The sequence below is a fragment of the Saccoglossus kowalevskii genome, chromosome 13 (assembly GCF_978046115.1).
Source record: "Saccoglossus kowalevskii chromosome 13, keSacKowa6.1, whole genome shotgun sequence".
In the NCBI taxonomy this organism is placed as follows: domain Eukaryota; kingdom Metazoa; phylum Hemichordata; class Enteropneusta; family Harrimaniidae; genus Saccoglossus; species Saccoglossus kowalevskii.
In genome coordinates, this window is record NC_140653.1 from 32,433,255 (window position 1) to 32,460,056 (window position 26,802).

Here is a 26,802-nt window from a genome sequence, read left to right on the forward strand (position 1 = left end):
CGTCAATTATTTAACTTGCAATTGCACAGCTGCAGTGTTTTCAGCTTTTTTAATAATGACGCACAAATATGCACAAAAGTAAGAAGTGAAACACTGAAATATTTTACTGTATCTCCACATACAATTACGACATAGTAACCATGGTGATTTTATGACATTCCACTGTGATATACAAGTTATTGTTAATAGAAAAATTACATTTAGGAATGTCACAAACATACTTTAGATAAATAACAGCCCAACTACATGATGGTATGCATGACCATGTAAAAATTATTGTTACCACTGTTAACCTCATTGCAATGTGTTCTGGCTTGGCCTTTTAAAAATGACTGGAGAGTGACAAATACCTCTCCTTAAAGCACTGAGGTGAGTTATGGGTTCGGGGTGATTTAAATGTGTTTAGAATTAATTTTCAATGAGTAAAATTTGAAAAAAACAACAAAAAAAACGCAAATTCGTGTGTGTGTTAATTGTGCTTGATAAACCCATGCAATGAATACAACATGAGTAAAATACATTATTTACACAACCACCACCTTTTAATCTATATGGATTTGGAGAAAATATTTTAAATTTATTAATTCTAAATTAAACACCAACTATTTGATATAATCCAACAAATTAATTATGAGAAATTTTTAGAAGAAACTAAAAAATACTGATATAATTCCAATTTTCTCAAGAGTTGTATAGCATATGCCCGTTTCTGAATACACATTATATATATCACATTTGAAGACTAGTTCTTGCTTTGCATCTAAAATACAACAATCAGACAGTCTAGTGACTACCCAATGTGGTTCAATCTCATCGTAGAATGTTTCCACAATTTATAAAGAGACCATAAAAAGACCAGAAAAATACATGTAGTAAGCTTTATGGCATTGTAATCACCAATACAGAATTATAGTAAACTAGAAAACAACATGCATGACTACCCACCTTTGTCGACACACTGTGGTGACTGCAGAATTAACCGAACTGTCCCCCTTGGTAAGGAATTCAGAACTTCTTGACTGTCAACTCCAGTAATGGTATTGCTGAGATCTTTACCATTAACAGCCAGAAGTACATCTCCAACTCTGAAACATCATAAATATCAGATAAACACTTATGAATGGCAGTCACTGATTGGTTGCATACCAAGACTGTAATTAAAGTGATTAATAGTACATTTTTGTTACACTACGTGTTAAAATCCTGGAATGTATGGCTTCCACAAATCCAAAGTTAGTTACAGTAGAGTGTCCAAAAGAGAAACCATACAAGTTACAGCATAGAAGAAAATCGGATGTTTCTATGTTGACAGTACCAGCAATAAAGGATTTGTGGATACTAAAATACCTCAATTCCGGTATTAGAGAGAAAAAAGATTAAGCCTTATCAAATCTAATACATACATATTAGAGTATACCAGGAATATACATAGAAAACAACACAGAATTCATATAAAACAAACTGACTTTACAGGTACAACATTGTATTTGTTTGTTTACCACTTCAGGAATCAGATGTTGGTTGATTTCATTTATTCTCCGATTCCTTCAAGGCCACTGCTGACACTGGGGTAACTGCACATATGTGCAGAAGACTGACATGAATGCACAATAAGCCACGCTCAAAATATTTGCATGAAAAGGCAATCCAGAGAACAAAGCAGTCTGATTTCCAGTTGGAATTATTACATACCATTCCAACCTTTGGACATGGTTATTTTAAAAGCATCATAGAGGTCAAGCACCCCCCCCCCCCCCAACAGGTTATGTACATATTCATAAAACCCTGTGGTATGTGAAGCTCTCTTACTAATATTACAACACACTTCATATAAGAGTTGACTTGCAGACTTGTATGGAATATCAAACACCGTCACAAGTGAAAATCAAAACACCAAGGACATAGTTCGTAGTTTCAAAACTATGTTAGGTACACACAAGCAAGAACAGAAATTATGTAATTTGTTCATGTTTACGTATCAAATAAATAATGCATAGACACAACTATATATCCACTATGCAAGAATGAATCTGTCAATAAATAGACTATATCACAAACACTAGAATCATAATGTCTGCTACCAACACATGGCCTTAGATGGCCATCCAATCCTAAAATGGACAGACTTATATACATACATACCTAGCTATATCTTACAGTGTTCAGCAACACAACAAGTATCCCATCCAACAGCTAGAAGCAAAGCTGTGTATACACCCTAGCCTACAGTGTTGGAAGCACAAATTTACCGCAAGTGGCTTTGTACAGCACACCACTTACTCTGGCTATTCAGTGGTTGGGACAATACAATGTACTAATCAGTATGCATTGCAGGGTCACAACTATTGAATTTCAACGAACATAAAAAAGAACGTGAATTGCCTGGTCACTGTTGAAAGAATCGGCAACTAAAGAACTCAATGTATCTGAATGAAACTTTGCCAACACAAGGAAAAGATAAAAATAAAGTTATGACATAACCACTGCATACTCCTCTGTAAAAAGTTAAAGTTCCATGGTAATAACATATGATCACTGTTTTAAGAAACATTGTATGATAGAATAGATGGTCAGAATAAACATGTGGGTGAGTGGGAGTCAAACTTGTTATTAACAAAATATTTGTTTGTTAATTGATTATTAAGCTACCTGAATATAATCCTGTTTAAGTTTAACCTGATAGTGGCAAGGTGTTAATAGTGAAACCATGTTAATTACTTGTTAATGATATGCAAAATACAGAGTGATAATTGAACATTTTAATTAGCTGTTAACTGCTATAGTCAAACAATCAGGATTGTTGTCAATCTCACCTAGTACAGATAGATGTATTTTTTTGAACAAGAGGAAAACAGCTTTGGTTTTGTACATGTACAGCGCCCGGACTATTTTCAGAAAATAATTTGATGTTCAGAAAAAGTATTTTATTATGTCATTTATATGGGTCAATGATTTCAGTTTAATACTCATTGGTACATGTAAGTAAATATATTAACTTTATGGGAAAAAAAACTGTTATACTTGCTGCTTTACAGTGGGTGCAAATGAGATTCGTACAGGTAACTTGTGACCTCCCTGGGAAAGACCTTGTCAATGTTCCAATTACCCCATCACCCACATGGTTGAGGTAACCACAAATAAGATTCACACAGACAATTTACAACTTCCTTTGCATAGTCGCAACAAAATTACAAAATGAAAACAGACAATTTAGTAGGTACCTTGACAAAAATCAATAAATTCAAAAAGTGGTGCCAGGGGAAGCGAGATTGTCAGAAAATGTAGTAAATAGTTTTCATTAAATTTAATAATAGTGTTGATTTTTTCAAAACATCCATGCATTTTAAGAATTAGTTTGGACATTGTTGCATACTATATTTGCTCTAGAAGCGCATCTCTAAAAGAAAGAAACATGAACAGAAAATTGCATTTATTTTATGCTGGATCATCAAAATATTACTTATTTTCACCATACGTACACCTCTTCAATTACAAGAATTGTAATTCAAGAACCAACAGAGCAAATATGGTGTTTTATAAGATGTCAGAAAAATGAAAACAAACGCATTCCTTAGAAACAATGGACATTATGCGTGGGAAACTTTTAAGAACTTTATCTTAGGTCATTGACGTACAATTTAGGTGCATTAACACATACCACGACCATTCTACTATCACTGGCACAATGTGAATTAATGGTCTGATGAGCAGCAAAGGTGACACTAAGTCAACTGTTCTTATTGATGCTGGAGGCTGAGACAAGTCAAGTGACAATGATGATGCATGCTAGTGCTATTGCACAATATCATAATTGTGTAAACAATGATGTCCAACAATGCAATCCAAGGGATTGAAAACTTCCCCTTGAAGAAATAAAAATATTTGTATTGTCACAACAATTCCCCTTGTCACAATTGAATAGTACAATACCAATGTTAATCTCACATTGTGCAGTAGTCTTCACGCTGTTTTCTGATCTATATAAATTCGCAGTGTTTTGGACTTGGCAAATGATATAAAATGAAGATAGTCCATGCTTGTTTCGTCATATCTAACACCATCATGGCAATACACAGAATTCATTTCTCCCATTGACCAACTTTTTGTGAAATGTGTGAAGACAATGTGTAGCTATGACTAATTATATTGAAGACTCCAAAAAAAAAAAATTGGTGATACACTGACAGTAAAATTCTGTTCAAGGAACACCAGAAGCTATATGCAAATGAAAGGATTTGTGCTAACAGAATTATGATGTTAGTTTCTGGTAATGAAATAACTATGAAACACATAATGTTAGAATATCAAAAATCATAACCCATGATATCAGATTTATTAAATTAAGTTGTCTTGAGGATCCTAGTGAAAGTCACTATGACACACTCTTGAGGTACGTCTCTAGTGAAAGACACTGTAACACACTCTTAAGAACCTCAATCACAAGTTCGCTGTTATAAAAATAAAATTTCAAGATAAATTCCCTGACTTGCAAAATTTGTAGATTTGTCAGAAATAAATAAAAAAAAGTTTAAAGTTAAAATTTTAAACAGAATATGACAGCAGAAAAAAGTAGTGGACATACCTTGCCATGCTACCTGAGTATGACAGAGATTTAAATACACAGAGTTGGTCAAATAGGTGTGTCCCTCTAAACACTACTGTGCCATTCAACTATGACTGTGTGAGCACTTTCAAGTTGATTGGTAGGTGCAACAACAAATAAATCATGATTCACATCAGAGACAGAATTACATACAGTGAGTCAGGCAGGCATGCAGGGCTGTGGTTATTTAATTATGCAGGATGTTTTATCAGTATACAATGTACCTTGGATGTTTATAGAACATCCTGGTTAGATAAAGCCTACTGTCTATGTCATGGCATTGTTACATTGCAGTTTAAATACTTAAATACTCTGTCAAACAGGAATCATGTGAACCATGACCAAATAAGGGGAGGGGAAATATTAGTGGAGATGGGTCAAGGTGTCTGACAAGTTAATTAACAGCTGCTATACTGCTTTGTATCTTATGTTAATATGTAATTACAGTGTGGACTATGTTACATACCATCCAGTGTGTACTATGTTACATACCATCCAGTGTGGACTATGTTACATACATCCAGTGTGGACTATGTTACATACCATCCAGTGGGGACTATGTTACATACCATCAAGTGTGGACTATGTTACATACCATCCAGTGTGGACTATGTTACATATTGACCATTGATAATGTAATTCAATGCATTATTTCGTGCCAAATAAAATATACTATACTACCATCCATTGTGGACTATGTTACATACCATCCAGTGTGGACTATGTTACATACCATCCAGTGTGGACTATGTTACATGTACATACCATCCAGTGTGGACTATGTTACATACCATCCCCAGTGTGGACTATGTTACATACCATCCAGTGTGGACTATGTTACATACCATCCAGTGTGGACTATGTTACATACCATCCAGTGTAGACTATGTTACATACCATCCAGTGTGGACTGTTACATACCATCCAGTGTGGACTATGTTACATACCATCCAGTGTGGACTATGTTACATACCATCCAGTGTGGACTATGTTACATACCATCCAGTGTGGACTATGTTACATACCATCCAGTGTGGACTATGTTACATACATCTAGTGTGGACTATGTTACATACCATCCAGTGGGGACTATGTTACATACCATCCCCAGTGTGGACTATGTTACATACCATCCAGTGTGGACTATGTTACATACCATCCCCAGTGTGGACTATGTTACATACCATCCCCAGTGTGGACTATGTTACATACCATCCAGTGTGGACTATGTTACATACCATCCTGTGGGGACTATGTTACATACATCCAGTGTGGACTATGTTACATACCATCCAGTGGGGACTATGTTACATACCATCCAGTGTGGACTATGTTACATACCATCCAGTGTGGACTGTTACATACCATCCAGTGTGGACTATGTTACATACCATCCAGTGTGGACTATGTTACATACCATCCAGTGTGGACTATGTTACATACCATCCAGTGTGGACTATGTTACATACCATCCAGTGTGGACTATGTTACATACCATCCAATGTGGACTATGTTACATGTACATACCATCCAGTGTGGACTATGTTACATACCATCCCCAGTGTGGACTATGTTACATACCATCCAGTGTGGACTATGTTACATACCATCCAGTGTAGACTATGTTACATACCATCCAGTGTGGACTGTTACATACCATCCAGTGTGGACTATGTTACATACCATCCAGTGTGGACTATGTTACATACCATCCAGTGTGGACTATGTTACATACCATCCAGTGTGGACTATGTTACATACCATCCCCAGTGTGGACTATGTTACATACCATCCCCAGTGTGGACTATGTTACATACCATCCAGTGTGGACTATGTTACATACCATCCAGTGTGGACTATGTTACATACCATCCAGTGGGGACTATGTTACATACCATCCAGTGTGGACTATGTTACATACCATCCAGTGTGGACTATGTTACATACCATCCAGTGTGGACTATGTTACAGACAAAAATATCAGAAGTTTTCAACAAGTTAAAAATAGCATTTTATTTATGATAATCAAAATATTTGGCAATATATAGAATGGTTTAGACATTTTCAAAAATTAACAAATTATAATGAGGTTAAGTCAACACACATACACACTAACACATTATAATGAGTTTAAGTCAACACACGTACACACAAAATATCTACCGGTAAGCAAACTGTAGAGGGACTAACAACAAGAAGTTGAACATGTAATTTTTTACCAAAACTATCCTCCAACAAGCAGCCTCTCGGCTGAGATAGCTCCGCTGTTAGTAATGCACATTTCGATTAAAGAACAGAAGATATCATTAGAAAATGAACAATATGCATAGTATCAATGCAATGGGACTTGCTGTTTTCAACAAGAATTCAAAAATATCATTTTTGACCATAAATAATTGTGGTTTTTAACAAGAAGAAAATATCACTTTTTACCAAAAATGACAAAAATATTCACCAAAATTAGAAAATTAAAGATATCATTATGAAATGAACAATTTTGAGAGTGGTCCACATGTAGTACCTATATATGTAATATCAAAGCAATTGGACTTGTGGTTTTTAACAAGAAGTCGAAAGTATCATTTTTTACCAAAAATGACAAAAATATTCACCAAATTTAGAGAATTAAAGATATCATTACAAAATGAACAAATCTGAGAGAGGTCCACATGTAGTACCTATATATGTAATATCAAAGCAATTGGACTTGTCGTTTTTAACAAGAAGTCGAAAATATCACTTTTTATCAAAAATTACAAAAATATTCACCAAAATTAGAAAATTAAAGATATCATTATGAAATGAACAAATTTGAGAGTGGTCCACATGTAGTACCTATATATGTAATATCAAAGCAATTGGACTTGCGTTTTTTAACAAGAAGTCGAAAGTATCACTTTTTACCAAAAATGACAAAAATATTCACCGAAATTAGAAAATTAAAGATATCATTATGAAATGAACAAATTTGAGAGTGGTCCACATGTAGTACCTATATATGTAATATCAAAGCAATTGGACTTGCAGTTTCTAACAAGAAGTTGAAAATATCACTTTTTACCAAAAATGACAAAAATATTCATCAAAATTAGAGAATTGAAGATATCATCATGAAATGAACAAATTTGAGAGTGGTCCACATGTAGTACCTATATATGTAATATCAAAGCAATTGGACTTGCAGTTTCTAACAAGAAGTTGAAAATATCACTTTTTACCAAAAATGACAAAAATATTCACCAAAATTAGAGAATTGAAGATATGATCATGAAATGAACAAATCTGAGAGAGGTCTACCCAAGGTACATATACACCAAGTATCAAAACATTCAGACTTGTAGTTTTCAAGAAGAAGTCAAAAATGTAAAACATTGACACGGACGACGGACACCGGACGACGACGGACAATCACTCATATGATAAGCTCCGCTCGACAAAGTCGACAGCGGAGCTAAAAATTAATAAAAAAATATAATCTGATAAGCCAGATACAGATTTTATTAACCGTACTAGATAAAATGGCTATTGCCATAGTAACACATTGGTGTCTTGGTGTCTAGTCCCCAAATACCATTATTATGAATTATTTGCAGTATTTGTCTCTAAGCAATCTGATTTATTCCATGTATATTCAAAATCTGAGTCTTCATATTCAGAAAAACAGATATTTTATGATTTGAATGCTTTCCATGGTTAATTTTTTTTTTTTTTTACAAATTAATGGATATTCATATGCCAATAACATATGGCTTTTGTTCAGTGTGACAGCTGTGGAGTTTATAAGTTGTAAAACATACTACTTCAGTATTGCAACATCAGGGTTAAACTCGTTAAATGTCTTAATAATAGAGGGGTGGGCTTATACTCGGGGAGGGGGCTTATGATCGAGGAAGTACGCAAAATTTAAATCAGAGTACAAAGGTGGAAGAATATGGAGATATTTGCACAAACGATGAGACCCTTATCCTCAATGTAACTATGTAAAGTACATCCTGGCAACAAGAGATATTTTTAATTAATTGTTGTGTGTAAAGACACTAAATTTTTTAACGGGGAAACAATTTCAATAAACCCTACTATTTTCTATGATTACTAATGATTGTGAATCAATCTTATAGGATAAATACTCAAGTAAAAATTATTATACCAGCATTTCAATTGCCTGAATACATCATTCTGATTGGTCGACAGCATGTTTTTAATTAGGCTACATACACGATATACCATGATAGTTTTCTGTGTTTAGTATTTAGAATAACACTCAATAGGATTAAATCCTTCTGTCAACTGTCCTGTCTGTCTGTCTGTCTGTCTGTCTGTCTGTCTGTCTGTCTGTCTGTCTGTCCGTCCTATGGATATAGTGCAAGATGAACAACAATGTGACCATCAGATATTTTTTGTTCCCACAAGCAGCATGAGAAAAACAATATTTTCAGAATTACACGAACAACACCATAAAAGTGATTGTTGTCAACAATGGCTCACACTTATTGGGCACTTGTCAATGGTTATATTGTGTTGAAATTATTTTGATTGAGACGATTTTACGTATATCAACGTAGTCACTAACAAGAAATTAGTACGAATGTAAATTTATGCTACCACTTCAGACACCATCTTTATTTTACCACAGCTATGAGTAAATCATTTAAGGTACTTTGTCACAGAATTACTTTTAAAATGAAATAGGTATAATATAATACGAGTATACCAAGTTCACACGATACGACACTTGCTATCGCTTGTGTGTATGTGAAACTGGACAAAATCACATAGTATACTCGCTTTGTGGGATTCTCTATTAAATAAATTAGTGTAGATCATTTTTTTTCAAATAATTAATTTACAATTTATGACAACAAAATCACTTTGAATGACAAATCAAAATTTATTTTTACATCACCACTTTTAAGTCGTTCGAAAAAAAATCACAATATTAAAATTACCAATCCAAAGATAATTGTACAATTTGAAATGTTTTTATTACATTGCTAACATAGTAACTCAAGATGAGAAATATTCAGCCAAATGATATCACATTCTGAATTGTATAGTACCTGTCACGACCATGTTTGCCATTGGTTACATGTATGTAAATGGGGACTAAAAATGTGTGAAAACACTTATTTTGCACATTTTGATTAAGTGTCATGAAATGGGATGGGTTCACCCTAAAGTTTCAATCAAAGAGTGGCGTTCCTAACTATGTCAGAGATAACATACTAGTATTCATATAATAACTGGAATAGCACAGCTACCAAAATGCATATTTACATACTACAATAAAGGTGATATCTGAAAGTGAACTCACTTAATGTGGCCATCTCTTGCTGCAGCGCCCCCTGGTGGTAGCTCCTTGATAATCACATGACCACTGTCATCATTAGTTACTTTTACACCAAGGTCACGGAACCCTTTCAATAACTGAATCAGGAAAGGTCCCACCTCAGATCTCTTGTACCTAGAACAGACAATAATCCATAAATAATAATTGTAAACTACAACAAGTTTTTTTTTTATTTTTAGAATTTGAGCTCAAAGCTAGTAGCCTGAAATCTATAATGACTATTTGCACATTTTTTTTAGGATTTAATGATGTGAAGAATAAATTTCTGGTAACTGGTACTGGTACTTTTAATTAGCATAAACACAGCTTACAATTTTCTTCCAGCTTAGAAATTGTAGCATGATAGTTACATGTACATATAATAATTTCCCAGCATGCATAGGGTGTTTAAGTAGCAGCCAGTGTGATGAACCAATTAAATAGGGAAAATTATCTGTTTTGGATTGATTATATTATAATTTGAATTTTATGGTTTATTGTCTACATAAATTCCATATATGAAACATGCAAACATGTTTTTGACAGCAATGAGACAATTTCCATAGAGATTGTATTGTTGCAATAACAAATAAAACTTACTTGGACACAACTTTGCTTTCAAGTAATCGAGTAGCAGACGTTGCAAAGACAGATCGGGGTTTGATTGTACTGTGTCTATCTTCAACTGTGCTCTTTGGGAATAGCTTCAGTAGACAAGTTCTTCCTCTTGGATGTACTTCATTTTCATTGGGACTGGATTTTGGTGAAGTTGGAGGTGATTTAGCACCAATTTTTGGTGGTGAACGTAGTGGAGTTAATGCTTGGGGTAAAAAGTGAACTTGACCTGGTTGAGCTTTAGTTGGGCTCATCTTAACTGGGAATGTCATTTTCAGGTCTGGTGATTTTGGAGGTGATTCTTTCAGTGGAAGTGATGTTGGTTTCTGTGGATATACATCTGAAATCTCGTCAGGAGGTGGATTCCTTGGCAGTTCTGGAGGGCATGTAGGTGGCAGTGGGGGACGTAAAGATGAAGGTTCAGTAGGATTGGTTATTTCATCTAGAGGAGGGGGAACAATTATTGGAGGTTCATGATCTAAGAGACTCAAATGAGCTGCAGATAAGATTGAAGTGGATGAGTCAGCAGACACTGGTTCATCTTTTAATGTCAACAAATCAGTATTATTTGATGTTGGTATACTGCACATTGGTGGTGATGGTTGTTGTGGTGGTACACTGTACGGTAAAGGTGGTGGTAGAGGTATGTCTACAGTCAATGATGAATTGATCAAATCAATATCATCATTAGGTGATGCTGATCTAGAAGTATTAGCTGATTCTTCATCCACAGATTTTGATGTATCATCGCAATCTTCTATTGAATTATCATTTCGTTCTAACAAAGCCTCATTATCAATAAATGGTGCATCTACAATGTCTGAATCAACATTATATTTTGGTGTTTCATAAATACTTGCTTCCAATTGATCACTCACACTACTAATGTCTGATGCATTTTGGATTGGTGTATGATAAATAGATTCCTCCTCCTCCTCCTTCTCATTGTCATCATCAGTGAGACACTCAGTCTCAAGCATCAATACATCATCAATATCTCCATCATCTTCATCAGTGAGATGTATTGATGAACTCTGCGACACAATATCCACTTCATCTTTAATAGATGAATGTTGCTGATCCTTCTCATCACAGGAATGTAATGATAGATGTTCTGACACAGCTCTTTCCTTTTCAGGAGCTGCTATAAGATTTTGATCAATGGCTTTCTTATTTTTGATTTCCCGTAGCACCACAAGTTTCACATGTTCTGTTTTGTGTTTAAGCAATTCCAAAGCTTGCATCATTGGAATATTTTTCATTGTATGTTCATTAATAGAGACCAACCTATCTCCAACTACCACTTGGCCATCCTGAGAGCAGATGCTATTGGCCAGAATCCGACGAACCTGTACAACAAATGAGAAAGAAGTTTTATTTTGTTACTTCATTAGATTCACCAATCTGAAGTTACTTACACTTAAATATTTGTTGAAAATTAATAACAAATACAAATTTTTAAGTATTTTCCCCAATAAAGCTATGAGTGGTACATCAAGTGGCAAGTATACAAAACTATTAAATATTTGCAGCTAGAAATGTTAATGGTATTAAATAATTTGAGGTTGAAATTTGGCAAAAGTCAGAAAAAAACAGCATAGTAACCAAGTAAAATAACAGCTACAGTGATGATATGGCACAATAAACAGTTACACAGTTGCAATGTGATTAAATGAACTGCTACACAGTCGCCAGGTGATGAAATGAACTGCTACACAATCGCCAGGTGGTGAAATGAACTGCTACACAGTCGCCAGGTGGTGAAATGAACTGCTACACAGTCGCCAGGTGGTGAAATGAACTGCTACACAGTCGCCAGGTGGTGAAATGAACTGCTACACAGTCGCCAGGTGGTGAAATGAACTGCTACACAGTCGCCAGGTGGTGAAATGAACTGCTACACAGTCGCCAGGTGGTGAAATAAACTGCTACACAGTCGCCAGGTGGTGAAATGAACTGCTACACAGTCGCCAGGTGGTGAAATGAACTGCTACACAGTCGCCAGGTGGTGAAATAAACTGCTACACAGTCGCCAGGTGGTGAAATAAACTGCTACACAGTCGCCAGGTGGTGAAATGAACTGCTACACAGTCGCCAGGTGGTAAAATGAACTGCTACACAGTCGCCAGGTGGTGAAATAAACTGCTACACAGTCGCCAGGTGGTGAAATGAACTGCTACACAGTCGCCAGGTGGTGAAATGAACTGCTACACAGTCGCCAGGTGGTGAAATAAACTGCTACACAGTCGCCAGGTGGTGAAATAAACTGCTACACAGTCGCCAGGTGGTGAAATGAACTGCTACACAGTCGCCAGGTGGTGAAATGAACTGCTACACAGTCGCCAGGTGGTGAAATGAACTGCTACACAGTCGCCAGGTGGTGAAATAAACTGCTACACAGTCGCCAGGTGGTGAAATGAACTGCTACACAGTCGCCAGGTGGTGAAATGAACTGCTACACAGTCGCCAGGTGGTGAAATAAACTGCTACACAGTCGCCAGGTGGTGAAATAAACTGCTACACAGTCACCAGGTGGTAAAATGAACTGCTACACAGTCACCAGGTGGTAAAATGAACTGCTACACAGTCGCCAGGTGATGAAATGAACTGCTACACAATCGCCAGGTGATGAAATGAACTGCTACACAGTCGCCAGGTGATGAAATGAACTGCTACACAGTCACCAGGTGGTAAAATGAACTGCTACACAGTCGCCAGGTGATGAAATGAACTGCTACACAGTCGCCAGGTGGTGAAATGAACTGCTACACAGTCGCCAGGTGATGAAATAAACTGCTACACAGTCACCAGGTGGTAAAATGAACTGCTACACAGTCGCCAGGTGATGAAATGAACTGCTACACAATCGCCAGGTGGTGAAATGAACTGCTACACAGTCGCCAGGTGATGAAATGAACTGCTACACAGTCGCCAGGTGGTGAAATGAACTGCTACACAGTCGCCAGGTGGTGAAATGAACTGCTACATAGTCGCCAGGTGGTGAAATGAACTGCTACACAGTCGCCAGGTGGTGAAATGAACTGCTACACAGTCGCCAGGTGATGAAATGAACTGCTACACAATCGCCAGGTGGTGAAATGAACTGCTACACAGGTGCCAGGTGGTGAAATGAACTGCTACACAGTCGCCAGGTGGTGAAATGAACTGCTACACAGTCACCAGGTGATTAAATAAACTGCTACACAGTCGCCAGGTGGTGAAATGAACTGCTACACAGTCGCCAGGTGGTGAAATGAACTGCTACATAGTCGCCAGGTGGTGAAATGAACTGCTACACAGTCGCCAGGTGGTGAAATGAACTGCTGCACGGTGGCCATGTGGTGAAATGCACTTATTATAGTAAACATCAAAAATATAACTTTAACACAACGTGAAGAACAACTACCTTCTTTTTATTTGTTTTACTTTTTACTGAAATAGCTGTTGTAAGCAACTTACCTGAAAATATCCCAATGTTGGTGTTTGACTGTGAATAATACTCAGTCCTAAGGAAGCATTCAGTGGTTTGTCCATGTTAATTACCCGTATTTCATAACCCACTGGTAAATCAATCTCAGGTTCGTCTTTTGCCAACATATCAACTTTTTGTTGTTCAGTCTTTTTAGTGACTAAAGCATCCACAGTGTCATGTTCAAGGCCTTCCTGCAAGTTATGACTTTCTATAAGTTTTTGTTCTACATTACTCCACACAATTTGCTGGTTATTCTCTTCATTTTTAGTCACTGAAGCATCCACAGTGTCTTGTCTGAGGCTTTCCTGTGAGTTCTGACTTTGTTCTACTTTCCCATACTCTTCAGTTTCATACTGACTTTCTCTTGATTCAACAGAACTCCCATAAGAGCCTGAGTAATCAGAATGTTCTGAAGTATCAGCAGGGATAGCTATTCCTCTGGCAACAATAACTTTAGAATGCAGGGGAAGATTGCGGAATATTTCCAAAACTTGAGAGTATGACTTTTCTTTAATATTATGTCCATTGATATTAAGTATCTCATCTCCAATTTGAAGTCCACATGCTCCACCTTCAGCCCTATCAGCTGGCCCACCAGAATCCACAGAAGAAACAAATACAGATTCTACACGTTCTTGACTATCACGATCTCCATTTATCCGGAGTCCCATACCTAACTTTTCTCCTTCATTGCGATATAAATCCAATATGGCTAGGGGTCCTTGATTAATAACTCTATCTTCATGTAAAGATGTTCCCATTGTAGACATGAATGTACCAGTTTTCACATCAGATGAATTAGTGGAGTATTCACCACCTTGATCCACATCATAATCACGTTCTACCTCATAGTCTTCATCGCTGTCAGATTTATTTTCAACAGCACTAAGGTGCCTAGCATACTGAGCTGCTAATTCTAAACTGTCGCTTGTAACTGAGGCTCTATCACTATCGAAAGCTGAACCATTGCTTGAAGTACTTTTTATACTTGTCTGCAAATGATTATCCTCTTCCACATCGCTGTTTTCCGTACTTGCATCCGATGGCAGATATTCCGGTTCCCATGTTGGATCAACTTCATCAGTTCCAAGGTACTCTCCTGTATGATAGTCAAGCTTCCGGGCTGAGGCTTCACTCACCACAGATGAATTACTCGTAGAGTTTATAGAATGAACAATGAACTCCTGGGGAGATCCTGATATTTTTGGAACTCGATTGACAGGACTTTGATTGGTCACTGAAGAATGTGGTGTAGCCATGATGTGAGCCAGCTCAGAATCAGTACTTGGGTAGTCCTATTAAAACAAAATAAACAAAATGTAATTAATTACAGTCAGCTGATTTAAAATATTGTTATTATATACTTTGTATTGCACAAAACCCTATGGCAATTGTGCCTTCACATCATGCAATAATTTTCCATATCATGCCTGGCTTTTATCATTCAAAACAAAATGTGTCATTCTAAATTACGTCGTGTGATTGAGGTCACGTCGTGATTAATTGTAATTACACCTATAAGGTACACGATAAAACCTTTATGGGCTGGATACAGGTTTTGCTGCCCTCTGTTGTATGGCTTATTACCTCCCTCGCAAGCTCCCGCTGCAGACCTTGGGCTGCAAAAGCAGTATCAAGTCAATAAAGATTATTATATGTATAATTTTGATTCAAATATTACTAGTAATTAGGACAACAATCAGGTAAATGTTCAGTTAGTTAGTTAGTTACTGAACATAAACATATTCTAAAAGCTTGGATATAAGAGAACATGGATTAAATAAAAACATAAAAAAGTTGACACATTATTTCAATTTGACTCAAAGCTTATTAAACTATATATGGAGACTTTTCTCTTCTCTACACACCATCTACAGATGAGTATACAGACAGTTACATACATGGATAACTAGTCTGGATACAAAGCATGCAGTAAACCCACATATTCCCATAAACCATCTTGAGTTCACACTGACAGAGTGCCCTCTAGTGGTAAAATTCTAAAATTACTGTTAAAGAGTCCACAAACAAAGAGTTGCAAAATATGAAACTATCTTGCTGTTTTCCAATTTTATGTATTCAACAAAAAGTTTTATTTTTAAAGACATATAGTAACCATGGTAAAATGATTAGACCCTTTTGTCTGATTTGTGTTCTTCAGTATCAGTATGTCTATTAACTACTTAACCATGCAGAGGGATCATTCAAGTTATAAGTAAAACATACCGGTAGAAGCCACCTAACATGTTTAACTGAAATAGTAGGCTTAGTAGGCTGGCATTAAAGGAAAGAAAATAAGAAAATTAATATAACATGTAAGCTTTGTTTATTATAGAACTGTATCACTTCCATTGCTAATGCAAAACAATCATATATAAATGAAATGTTTTGGAACAAGACTTGAAAATGAATAGCTGTGGAAGACTGTAGTAGGCAATGGAAGGCTGTGGAAGACTGTAGTAGGCAATGGAAGGCTGTGGAAGACTGTAGTAGGCAATGGAAAGGTTGTGGAAGACTGTAGTAGGCAATGGAAGGCTGTGGAAGACTGTAGTAGGCAATGGAAGGCTGTGGAAGACTGTAGTAGGCAATGGAAAGGTTGTGGAAGACTGTAGTAGGCAATGGAAGGCTGTGGAAGACTGTAGTAGGCAATGGAAGGCTGTGGAAGACTGTAGTAGGCAATGGAAAGGTTGTGGAAGGCTGTAGTAGGCAATGGAAGGCTGTGGGGGATTGTAGTAGGCAATGGAAAGGTTGTGGAAGACTGTAGTAGGCAATGGAAGGCTGTGGAAGACTGTAGTAGGCAATGGAAGGCTGTGGAAGACTGTAGTAGGCAATGGAAGGTTGTGGAAGACTGTAGTAGGCAATGGAAGGCTGTGGAAGACTGTAGTAGGCAATGGAAAGGTTGTGGAAGACTGTAGTAGGCAATGGAAGGCTGTGGAAGACTGTAGTAGGCAATGGAAGGCTGTGGAAGACTGTAGTAGGCAATGGAAAGGTTGTGGAAGACTGTAGTAGGCAATGGAAGGCTGTGGAAGACTGTAGTAGGCAATGGAAGGCTGTGGAAGACTGTAGTAGGCAATGGAAAGGTTGTGGAAGGCTGTAGTAGGCAATGGAAGGCTGTGGGGGATTGTAGTAGGCAATGGAACGGTTGTGGAAGACTGTAGTAGGCAATGGAAGGCTGTGGAAGACTGTAGTAGGCAATGGAAGGCTGTGGAAGACTGTAGTAGGCAATGGAAGGCTGTGGAAGACTGTAGTAGGCAATGGAAGGCTGTGGAAGACTGTAGTAGGCAATGGAAGGCTGTGGAAGACTGTAGTAGGCAATGGAAGGCTGTGGAAGACTGTAGTAGGCAATGGAAAGGTTGTGGAAGACTGTAGTAGGCAATGGAAGGCTGTGGAAGACTGTAGTAGGCAATGGAAGGCTGTGGAAGACTGTAGTAGGCAATGGAAGGCTGTGGAAGACTGTAGTAGGCAATGGAAAGGTTGTGGAAGACTGTAGTAGGCAATGGAAGGCTGTGGAAGACTGTAGTAGGCAATGGAAGGCTGTGGAAGACTGTAGTAGGCAATGGGAAGGTTGTGGAAGGCTGTAGTAGGCAATGGAAGGCTGTGGGGGATTGTAGTAGGCAATGGAAAGGTTGTGGAAGACTGTAGTAGGCAATGGAAGGCTGTGGAAGACTGTAGTAGGCAATGGAAAGGTTGTGGAAGACTGTAGTAGGCAATGGAAGGCTGTGGGGGATTGTAGTAGGCAATGGAAGGCTGTGGAAGACTAGTAGGCAATGGAAGGTTGTGGGGGATTGTAGTAGGCAATGGAAGGCTGTGGAAGACTGTAGTAGGCAATGGAAAGGTTGTGGAAGACTGTAGTAGGCAATGGAAGGCTGTGGGGGATTGTAGTAGGCAATGGAAGGCTGTGGAAGACTGTAGTAGGCAATGGAAAGGTTGTGGAAGACTGTAGTAGGCAATGGAAGGCTGTGGGGGATTGTAGTAGGCAATGGAAGGCTGTGGGGGATTGTAGTAGGCAATGGAAGGCTGTGGAAGACTGTAGTAGGCAATGGAAAGGTTGTGGAAGACTGTAGTAGGCAATGGAAGGCTGTGGGGGATTGTAGTAGGCAATGGAAAGCTGTGGAAGACTGTAGTAGGCAATGGAAGGTTGTGGGGGATTGTAGTAGGCAATGGAAGGCTGTGGAAGACTGTAGTAGGCAATGGAAAGGTTGTGGAAGACTGTAGTAGGCAATGGAAGGCTGTGGGGGATTGTAGTAGGCAATGGAAGGCTGTGGAAGACTGTAGTAGGCAATGGAAGGCTGTGGGGGATTGTAGTAGGCAATGGAAGGTTGTGGGGGATTGTAGTAGGCAATGGAAGGCTGTGGGGGATTGTAGTAGGCAATGGAAGGCTGTGGAAGACTGTAGTAGGCAATGGAAGGCTGTGGGGGATTGTAGTAGGCAATGGAAGGCTGTGGAAGACTGTAGTAGGCAATGAAAGGCTGTGGGGGATTGTAGTAGGCAATGGAAGGCTGTGGAAGACTGTAGTAGGCAATGGAAGGCTGTGGAAGACTGCAGTAGGCAATGGAAGGCTGTGGAAGACTGTAGTAGGCAATGGAAGGCTGTGGGGGATTGTAGTAGGCAATGGAAGGCTGTGGAAGACTGTAGTAGGCAATGGAAGGCTGTGGAAGACTGCAGTAGGCAATGGAAGGCTGTGGAAGACTGTAGTAGGCAATGGAAGGCTGTGGGGGATTGTAGTAGGCAATGGAAGGCTGTGGAAGACTGTAGTAGGCAATGGAAGGCTGTGGGGGATTGTAGTAGGCAATGGAAGGCTTTGGGGGACTTTAACTGTAAAGGTGAGGAAAGTTGTAGAATACTTGTTGCAGAAAGTTTGTGGGAGGTTAAGAAAAGATATGTGGACTGTGGCAAGCTATTGTGGCATGCTAGGATGGATATTTGACAGATGAAATACAATCACTTCTATATGGCAATTACATAATATAGTTATGAAGAAAATTATAGCCATGAACAAACGTTATTATCTAAACTAACGAGAAGAATTAATTACCTGTGACTGAAGTAAATTGGACTTAGTTAATGATGTAGATGTCTTTGTAGTTGCATCTGAAAATACACAAATAATCATACATATGTAAATAAAGCACATTTAATTTAACAGCAAAATCAGCATTGATATTACAGTTAAAAGTAGTTTAAACCAGCTTAAAGTAAAGAGTAACTTGAAGGAATTAACAAAATCAACAACTGCCATGGATAGAATCAAAATCAACAACTGCCATGGATAGAATCAAAATCAACAACTGCCATTAATAGAATCAAAATCAACAACTGCCATGAATAGAATCAAAATCAACAACTGCCATGGATAGAATCAAAATCAACAACTGCCATGAATAGAATCAAAATCAACAACTGCTATGGATAGAATCAAAATCAACAACTGCCATGGATAGAATCAAAATCAACAACTGCCATGGATAGAATCAAAATCAACAACTGCCATGGATAGAATCAAAATCAACAACTGCCATGGATAGAATCAAAATCAACAACTGCCATGGATAGAATCAAAATCAACAACTGCCATGGATAGAATCAAAATCAACAACTGCCATGAATAGAATTAAAATCAACAACTGCCATGGATAGAATCAAAATCAATAACTGATAGTAACTGAAATCTGATGAGTGGATCTTGAGATATCAATATTGACAGCTATATAAATATGTAAATTAAGTGATTATTATCGCACATATTTCAACATCAAACTTATCAAGTAAATGCACATAATTCAATGCTTTAATGAATACCTTCTAGTTCTTGTAAATGATTCACGTTATTTGTTTCAGTATCCACAAAGGGTGTTGGTGACAAATGGCCCAGTTCACTGTTCATACAGGGAGATTGAGACAATCGTTCCATTTCACTGTCTATACATGGCAATGGAGACAGTCGTTCCATTTTACTGGTTACCTGAGAATTCCAAACCTATGTAAAGAGAATGTATGTTTCAACTAACATGATATACAAGGTGATGAAGGACCCAAATACTGATCAAATGTAATAGAGCTACATCACCTTATGGCAAAGTGACATTAAATTATGTAATAACAATAATATTAGCTGCTGATTCTAATGAAGTTATTAATGATATTGAGCTAGGGCCAGTATTCATTTTTACTCTCACTTATTTCACCAATATTAAATAGGGTATAAAAACATTGATTTAATGACAACATACAATGCAATACTTAATACACAGATTCCTGGCATGAAAAAAGCAGGGTATGAGATGAAGAATGAACAAAATGTACTGTAAATAAAAAACATATTATAGAAGTTGTACTTCTGTCACAGGATTTATATGATAGAACTACTTTTTAAAAGTGGAACAAAAAATTTTCACTGGAGCAGCGATATTGAAATTTAATATTTATAATTTAATTTAATATTTGAGTTTGTCAGCTAAATACTAACGGATTCTACCGTAAATTCACTGGCATCTACAATTTAAGTTTTACCAAAGTCATTGACGCCTATTCAAGAGCATGATAACATTAACATATGAGCTATGGTAATTTGAACACATTGGCATCACCCATCATTTTGATTGATTAATTATCAGGTCAAAGAACACCATCCCAGGTCAACTCATAAAATTGCGGATATCCTACAGTATCAAGCGTTTTTCTTGGCTTAACTATGAGTCCAAATGGTAAATTTAAAGATGCAATGAAAAACCTAAAAAGAAAAGGAATAAAAGCCTTATTCTCATTAAAGACCAAAATTGGATCTGGTAATCTGGACATGTCCATACTACTGTCACTATTTGATAAACTTATCAGACCAGTTATTGTGTATGGGAGTGACATTTGGGGAGAAGAAAGCTCTACAAAATCAATTGTAGAGGATGTTCAGCTTACATACTATCGGTACATTCTTGGTATCTCAAAAAATACACCAATCATGGCAATATATAGTGAATTGGGAAAATTACCTCTTGACTCTTTTATTAAGAAACAAATGATAAAATATGCCAATCGTATTGCAAATTCCACAAATACTCTACTTCAAGAAGCATACTATGTCAATAAAATTATTAAAAGTAAATGGTTTAAAAAACTTGATCTGATATTAAATAATATTAACCATTCTTATCTTTTAAATGAAACAAATATTATCTCATTATCAAAATTAAAAACAATTGATGAGAAATTAAAAGAAGAGTTTACAACTGAGTGGAAAAATGAAATAAATAATGACAATAGGAAAAAATCAAATTCTAAAAATAAACTAAGAACCTACAAACTTTTTAAAACCAAAATAGAACAAGAAAACTACTTAACAATTATGAAAAACAGTGAACTTCGCAAATCCTTAACAAAATTTAGACTTGGCAACCACTGTCTGAAAATTGAAACAGGCCGGCATACAGGATTGGATTTTAAAGACAGAGTCTGCAATATGTGCGACAATGACCATGTTGAAGATGAACAACATTTTGTCACAAATTGTCCTCATTACAATGAAATAAGATCAAAACTTTACATTGTAGCTAATAAACGTATACCAAATTTTGACAAATTTAGTAATGAAAATAAATTCATATCATTACTAAGTGACGAGAAAATGTCAATTCCTTTAGCGCAATATTTAAAAAACTGTTTTAATACAAGACAGCAGCACCTACATAAACTAAGCCAGTAATACATTCCTTGTATTCAACTTATTATCTTTTTTTTTTTTTTATGCCTTTTTGTTCCCTTACTCTTTATGTGGTTATTTTTCTTTTACTAATATCTGATTTGTAACCCTTTTCATCCCCTCCGAGGGATGTTGTGTGTTAATAAATAAATAAATAAATATATGCAATCGGAATCATTCGCTTACGATGAAACTAAGTTGAATTTTATTTTTGCAAAACAATGTTACACCTATTCAAAACATGTATAAGACCAATACTATTATATGGATCAGATGTATGGGGCTTCGAAATTCAAGAAAATAATAAATGGGACATTACACCAATTGAGAAAACCCATCTGAAATTTAGTAAAAGAATGCTTGGATTGAATAAATTTTCATCAAATCTAGCTTGTAGAGCAGAAATAGGTGAACTACCATTACTAGTAGACATCAAAATAAATCTTATAAAGTATTTGGCACAGATCAAAGAACTTCCAGAATGTAATTTAACAAAACAGGCATACCATGAACAGATAAACTGCAGACTCCCATGGATTATGTCAATTTACAAAGAGTTAAATAAGGAAGATAACACATTAGATATAAAGAATATCAATGACAAATTGAATGCAACAAAACAAAATATAAAGAGAATAGGAAACAATATTAAACAAAAATATATTGAATTCTGGAAGGAGACAATTATGGATAAACCTAAGTTGAGAACATATACTCAATTCAAAACAAACTACAACTTTGAAAGTTACTTAATTTTACTGAATCTAAAACATAGAATTTCTGTCTCTAGATTCCGAACAAGTAATCACAGCCTAGCAATAGAAAAGGGTAGACATACCCAACCTAAAATTTCTTTGGAAAACAGGATTTGTAAACAATGTACTTTAGCAAACATAGAAGATGAAATGCATCTCCTCATCAAATGCCCAAAATATCACACACTGCGAATGGATATATTCTCAAATATACAGTTTCCTGATGAAACAAAAACTGACCAACAGAAATTTACATACTTAATGAAAAATTCTAACACAAATGTAATCAAACTTGTTGGAGAATTTATACACAGCTCGTTCTTAATGAGAAACGAGAAAGATACTTAACAAAAACACTAAAATCTATCATTTATTATTTGCTATAGTTATTTTGTTTTTTAATATCTTACTTTTGTTGCTATAAACTGATGGAAACACTGTATTTCTAAGGATGCAATAAATTATCTTTATTATTATTATTATTATTTGCATTTCATAACAATTCAACAAATTATTTTCTGTGCGTTATTATAATCACTTCTGAGTAATAATCAACAACTGTGAAATGCAGCATGACCGGATTGCGCTACCGTGATCATTTGCTACTAGCTGCAATGCAGTTGTGTTTGCTTTTATTTGAAACTTTGTTTAGAATATAGTTTTGTTACCAATAAACTTAAAAAAAATAATTGTATTTGGCGTACCAGGTTCGTTAATGTGAGTTTTTTTTTTCAAGAAAGATGACACTGGGTGACATTGTAATGAAATTTTAGGCAAGAAAAAATTGTAATAAAATTTTTAGCAAGAAAAAATGTATCAAATTTTAGATTAGTTTCTTTCGTCTTGGGTGGTCAAACTGCCAGCGTAGGTGAAAATCAGCGCAAGTCAAAAAAAAAAATATTTGATGATCATTTTTTGAAATTTTGAACCCCAAATAAGGGCACCCACCAGTCATGAAATCGTCCAGGGCGATTTTTTGGATGGGCCAATTTATAGCAGAATTCGGTACATGTGACCCAGTTATGGATATATATATCTGATATGATGTAAAAGTTCATCCACCTTGTTTGGGGGTTACAGATACAGACATGAATTATCTATTCAATGCAATCATAATTAGACTATAAATAGAACATTATGAAAGTATTGATTATCTATGATATACTTATGATAACTGAAATAACTTCAAACTTTATTAATATTAAATTGTTTAATTGCATCATTATATACCGTTCTATCTAGGTCAACGAACTATTAACCTTACAGAACCATCATCACTTCTATGTACACTTATAAATGAACTTGTTTATAACAAAAATAATGATGGGAATTGAGGAAAGATTTGAGACCCCACCCCAAAACCACTATTTTACCACTCACCTGTGGATTCGAGTCAGTCATAACTTTGATGTGTATTTTTCCTGGAAGTAACGCTCCATAGATTCTCTGGGCTTCATCTAATGTTACATTAACAAGGCTATGGCCATTCACACTCAATATCTGATCACCACACCTAAATGGAAAAACAATGGATCATATGTCTTGTTCATGTATACAGCTGAGCTGACAATGAAGTGTGTTGCCCAGCATTGACTACAACATCGATGTTATCATGTCTAGTGATTTATCCAGGGTGAGTTCATAACCATGGTTATAAGTGTCTTACATTCTTCATGAATCAAATAATATCTATGTTGTTATTGATTTACAAGCAGACACACAAATAGATATTTTGTAAGGTAAGTTTGATTAAAGACAGCCAATATACATGCATAGGCAACTATAAAATAAGAACCTATAGAAATTTCAAATACGACACTAAACAAAAAAAGATGTGTTTACCCTATGCTCAGTTATTATCTCCCAACATATATGCTAATTTTACATCCTCAATCAAATACCATCACTTGCTGTTTATACCCTTTAATTCACAAATCCTGTTTTCAGCTAGAGTTTTCAGTTTTGTGTTGTTCATGTAATTTCTATCAATGTTTTCTAGTTTGGTTAGGTATATCTTTCTAGTTTAATGTCATATTTGAAATTTCTGTAGGTTCTTAATTTATTTTTGCTGGCTGAATATTTTGTGCTTTTATTGTACCGGTAGTCAGCTATTTAAATTTTCCAGTATTGTGAAATGTTTTTTTAGATTGTTATTTATCTATCTTATCTGTGCACCTGTAAAAGTTGTAATAGTTTTTAGAATGTGAGTTTTGTTGGTGTTTGTTTGTTGTGATTCCACAACTATCAGACATAGTATTTCTCAACCGTAAACACTAATTGCTATCACTGTTCAACATCAACATCATCACGGATGATTAGAAAGCCAGATATGACATAAATAGCTTCAGTAGTTACATGAACTTTGACCTCAAACTATATTCTAGACGTATTTGGTTTTAGGTAATATATAATGGTGGACGATTTATAGCCTAGTTACCAACCATTCTGTACTTCAATTAAAAAATGATTTATTTTTCAATGACACAGGTTCTCAACAAATCATTTTTCTGCTCTTTATTATGATAAGAAAGTTTTTTTTCAATTACCATTAGTTTTTAAAATTAATTTGTAATGCCAAACTGAAAAAAATAATCGTGGTAATTACAACATAGAATACGATTGACCAATCGATTGATAAACATAAAATAATAGACAGTTCAAAGGTCAAAATACAGCCTGAATGCCGTGATTTGTTGAAGTAAATTACTGAATACAGACACGGGTGAAGGAACTATAGCGTTTCTAACTATTAAATAAGCATGGCATATAGCATTGTCCTTATCACCCTGGACAACCAGAAGTATGCCTGGCATTCCAGTTACATTGTTGATATGCTATTATATTGCAGCAAATTCTCATTTACTTTCCTGTTCTCTTCAATGTGAAGTTCTTTTTACAAGATTATTTAAAAAATAAATCATTTCAAAATTGACTGCTTTTGTAAAATATTTATGAAGCTAAATGTAGCTCAGAATTTTACTACTGGACTAGCTTAACTTTGCCAACATACTTCAAGGCATGTTAAAAGAAATCTGATATTACAGTGAATTCTTTTGACAATAGTGAGTCAAGTACAACATAGAATTGTGGGATACAATATACAGATACATGGCTCTGGTAACAGGCATTACATTAGCTGAGCAATATTCTGTTACAAAACGGTCAAAAACAACACATTGGTTCAAACCAATGTCCTTAAAAATCTATGTCAAAATATACTTTTAGAAAGACTATAAAAAACAATCTGGTTCATGAGTAATACCTAACTACTCTTCCACTAATTGTTCTTAGTACTATAATTATCAAATGCATTACTTTTCTTTATTTCTTATTAATCTATAATTATAAAATTGTAATAATAATTGTAATTTGTGGGTTTTGACAAGACTAGCAAATTTAGTTACTCTAATTCCCATTTACTCATTTTTTTTATTGTGGTGTGAATTAATGTATAAGCCTGAGATTGAAGAATGAAGTTATTATTATAATTGTAACTTACCTCAAGTTTCCATCCAGCGCAGCTGGAGATTTGTCAGATAAATGTTGTATAAATATCCCTTTTTGGTTTTTTGGAAGATCAAGGCACACCACCCCAATTCCCAGACTGACACCATGCTCTATAATTATGAAAAGAACAATTAATGCTATAAACATGATGTAAGGCTTGTCAGGAGTGAGCTTTGGGTGTGCCCGGTAAAAGTTTCAATAAATCAACTTCCAATTGGGTGGACGAGAAGAGGGCATGTCAGTTTGCATATGTGTTCATTTGCAACAAAAAGGCAAGGCTTACCAGTATCAGTACTGAAAAATGGTACATATATGTGTTGAATAAAGAAGTAAAAAGAAAACATAATTTTGTAATGTAATGTTAATTTTAACACATTTTCACTAGATTATATATATTCAGCACACTTGTAATTCAGTTGCAAAGGCTAATATAAGAGATTGTAAAACACCATAGTGAAGATCGAGTATATAATTCACCTAGATTATAGACACCGCCCCCTTTCATGCACCGAAAAATACAAAATAAAACATTTGAATAAAAATATTTGACATACTGGTGATAGGGTGGCAGTTTGACAGTTGTTAATTTCCACAACTGTCACCATATAGTTTTGTCCACAGGGTAGAAGATACTTAATGTTTTCAATTGGTATTGTGAAATCCATAAGGAAAGTTAACAACTAATATCCATAGAGACTGAGTATACCTTGGGGATTTGTTGTCGCACTTCAAACACTCACTAACTCACATGGAAGGGATCTTCACACATTTAAAGAACACAATTGGATTCTTTAGACTGAATGAAGCTACTGTTTATTTTAGCCACTTTCA

At 35.8% G+C, this 26,802-nt stretch overlaps 2 protein-coding genes and 1 long non-coding RNA gene across 3 annotated transcripts in view; all 3 read right to left on the reverse strand.

Annotated features, from left to right (window-relative positions):
* The window catches only part of LOC100370705 (uncharacterized), a 28,653-nt gene extending 13,488 nt beyond the window's left edge, over positions 1-15,165 (reverse strand). The window contains exons 1-4 of the mRNA XM_006815333.3: positions 14,004-15,165; positions 10,530-11,893; positions 9,915-10,064; positions 946-1,085 (exon numbers count right to left, since the gene is read on the reverse strand). Of these exons, the coding sequence (XP_006815396.3) occupies positions 946-1,085; positions 9,915-10,064; positions 10,530-11,893; positions 14,004-14,786 (2,437 nt within the window). The 5' untranslated portion in view covers positions 14,787-15,165. The remainder of the gene's footprint in view (positions 1-945; positions 1,086-9,914; positions 10,065-10,529; positions 11,894-14,003) is intronic.
* A 52-nt stretch (positions 15,166-15,217) lies between these two features.
* Positions 15,218-19,098, reverse strand: LOC146735236 (uncharacterized). The gene is made up of 2 exons (XR_014931350.1): positions 19,052-19,098; positions 15,218-15,311 (listed from the first exon to the last, which is right to left on the reverse strand). It is a non-coding gene; the product is annotated as an uncharacterized LOC146735236 (long non-coding RNA).
* A 706-nt stretch (positions 19,099-19,804) lies between these two features.
* Positions 19,805-26,802, reverse strand: part of LOC144357988 (pro-interleukin-16-like) — a 30,110-nt gene continuing 23,112 nt past the window's right edge. Inside the window, exons 6-8 of the mRNA XM_085507407.1 lie at positions 25,964-26,081; positions 23,845-23,977; positions 19,805-19,993 (exon numbers count right to left, since the gene is read on the reverse strand). Of these exons, the coding sequence (XP_085363533.1) occupies positions 19,805-19,993; positions 23,845-23,977; positions 25,964-26,081 (440 nt within the window). The remainder of the gene's footprint in view (positions 19,994-23,844; positions 23,978-25,963; positions 26,082-26,802) is intronic.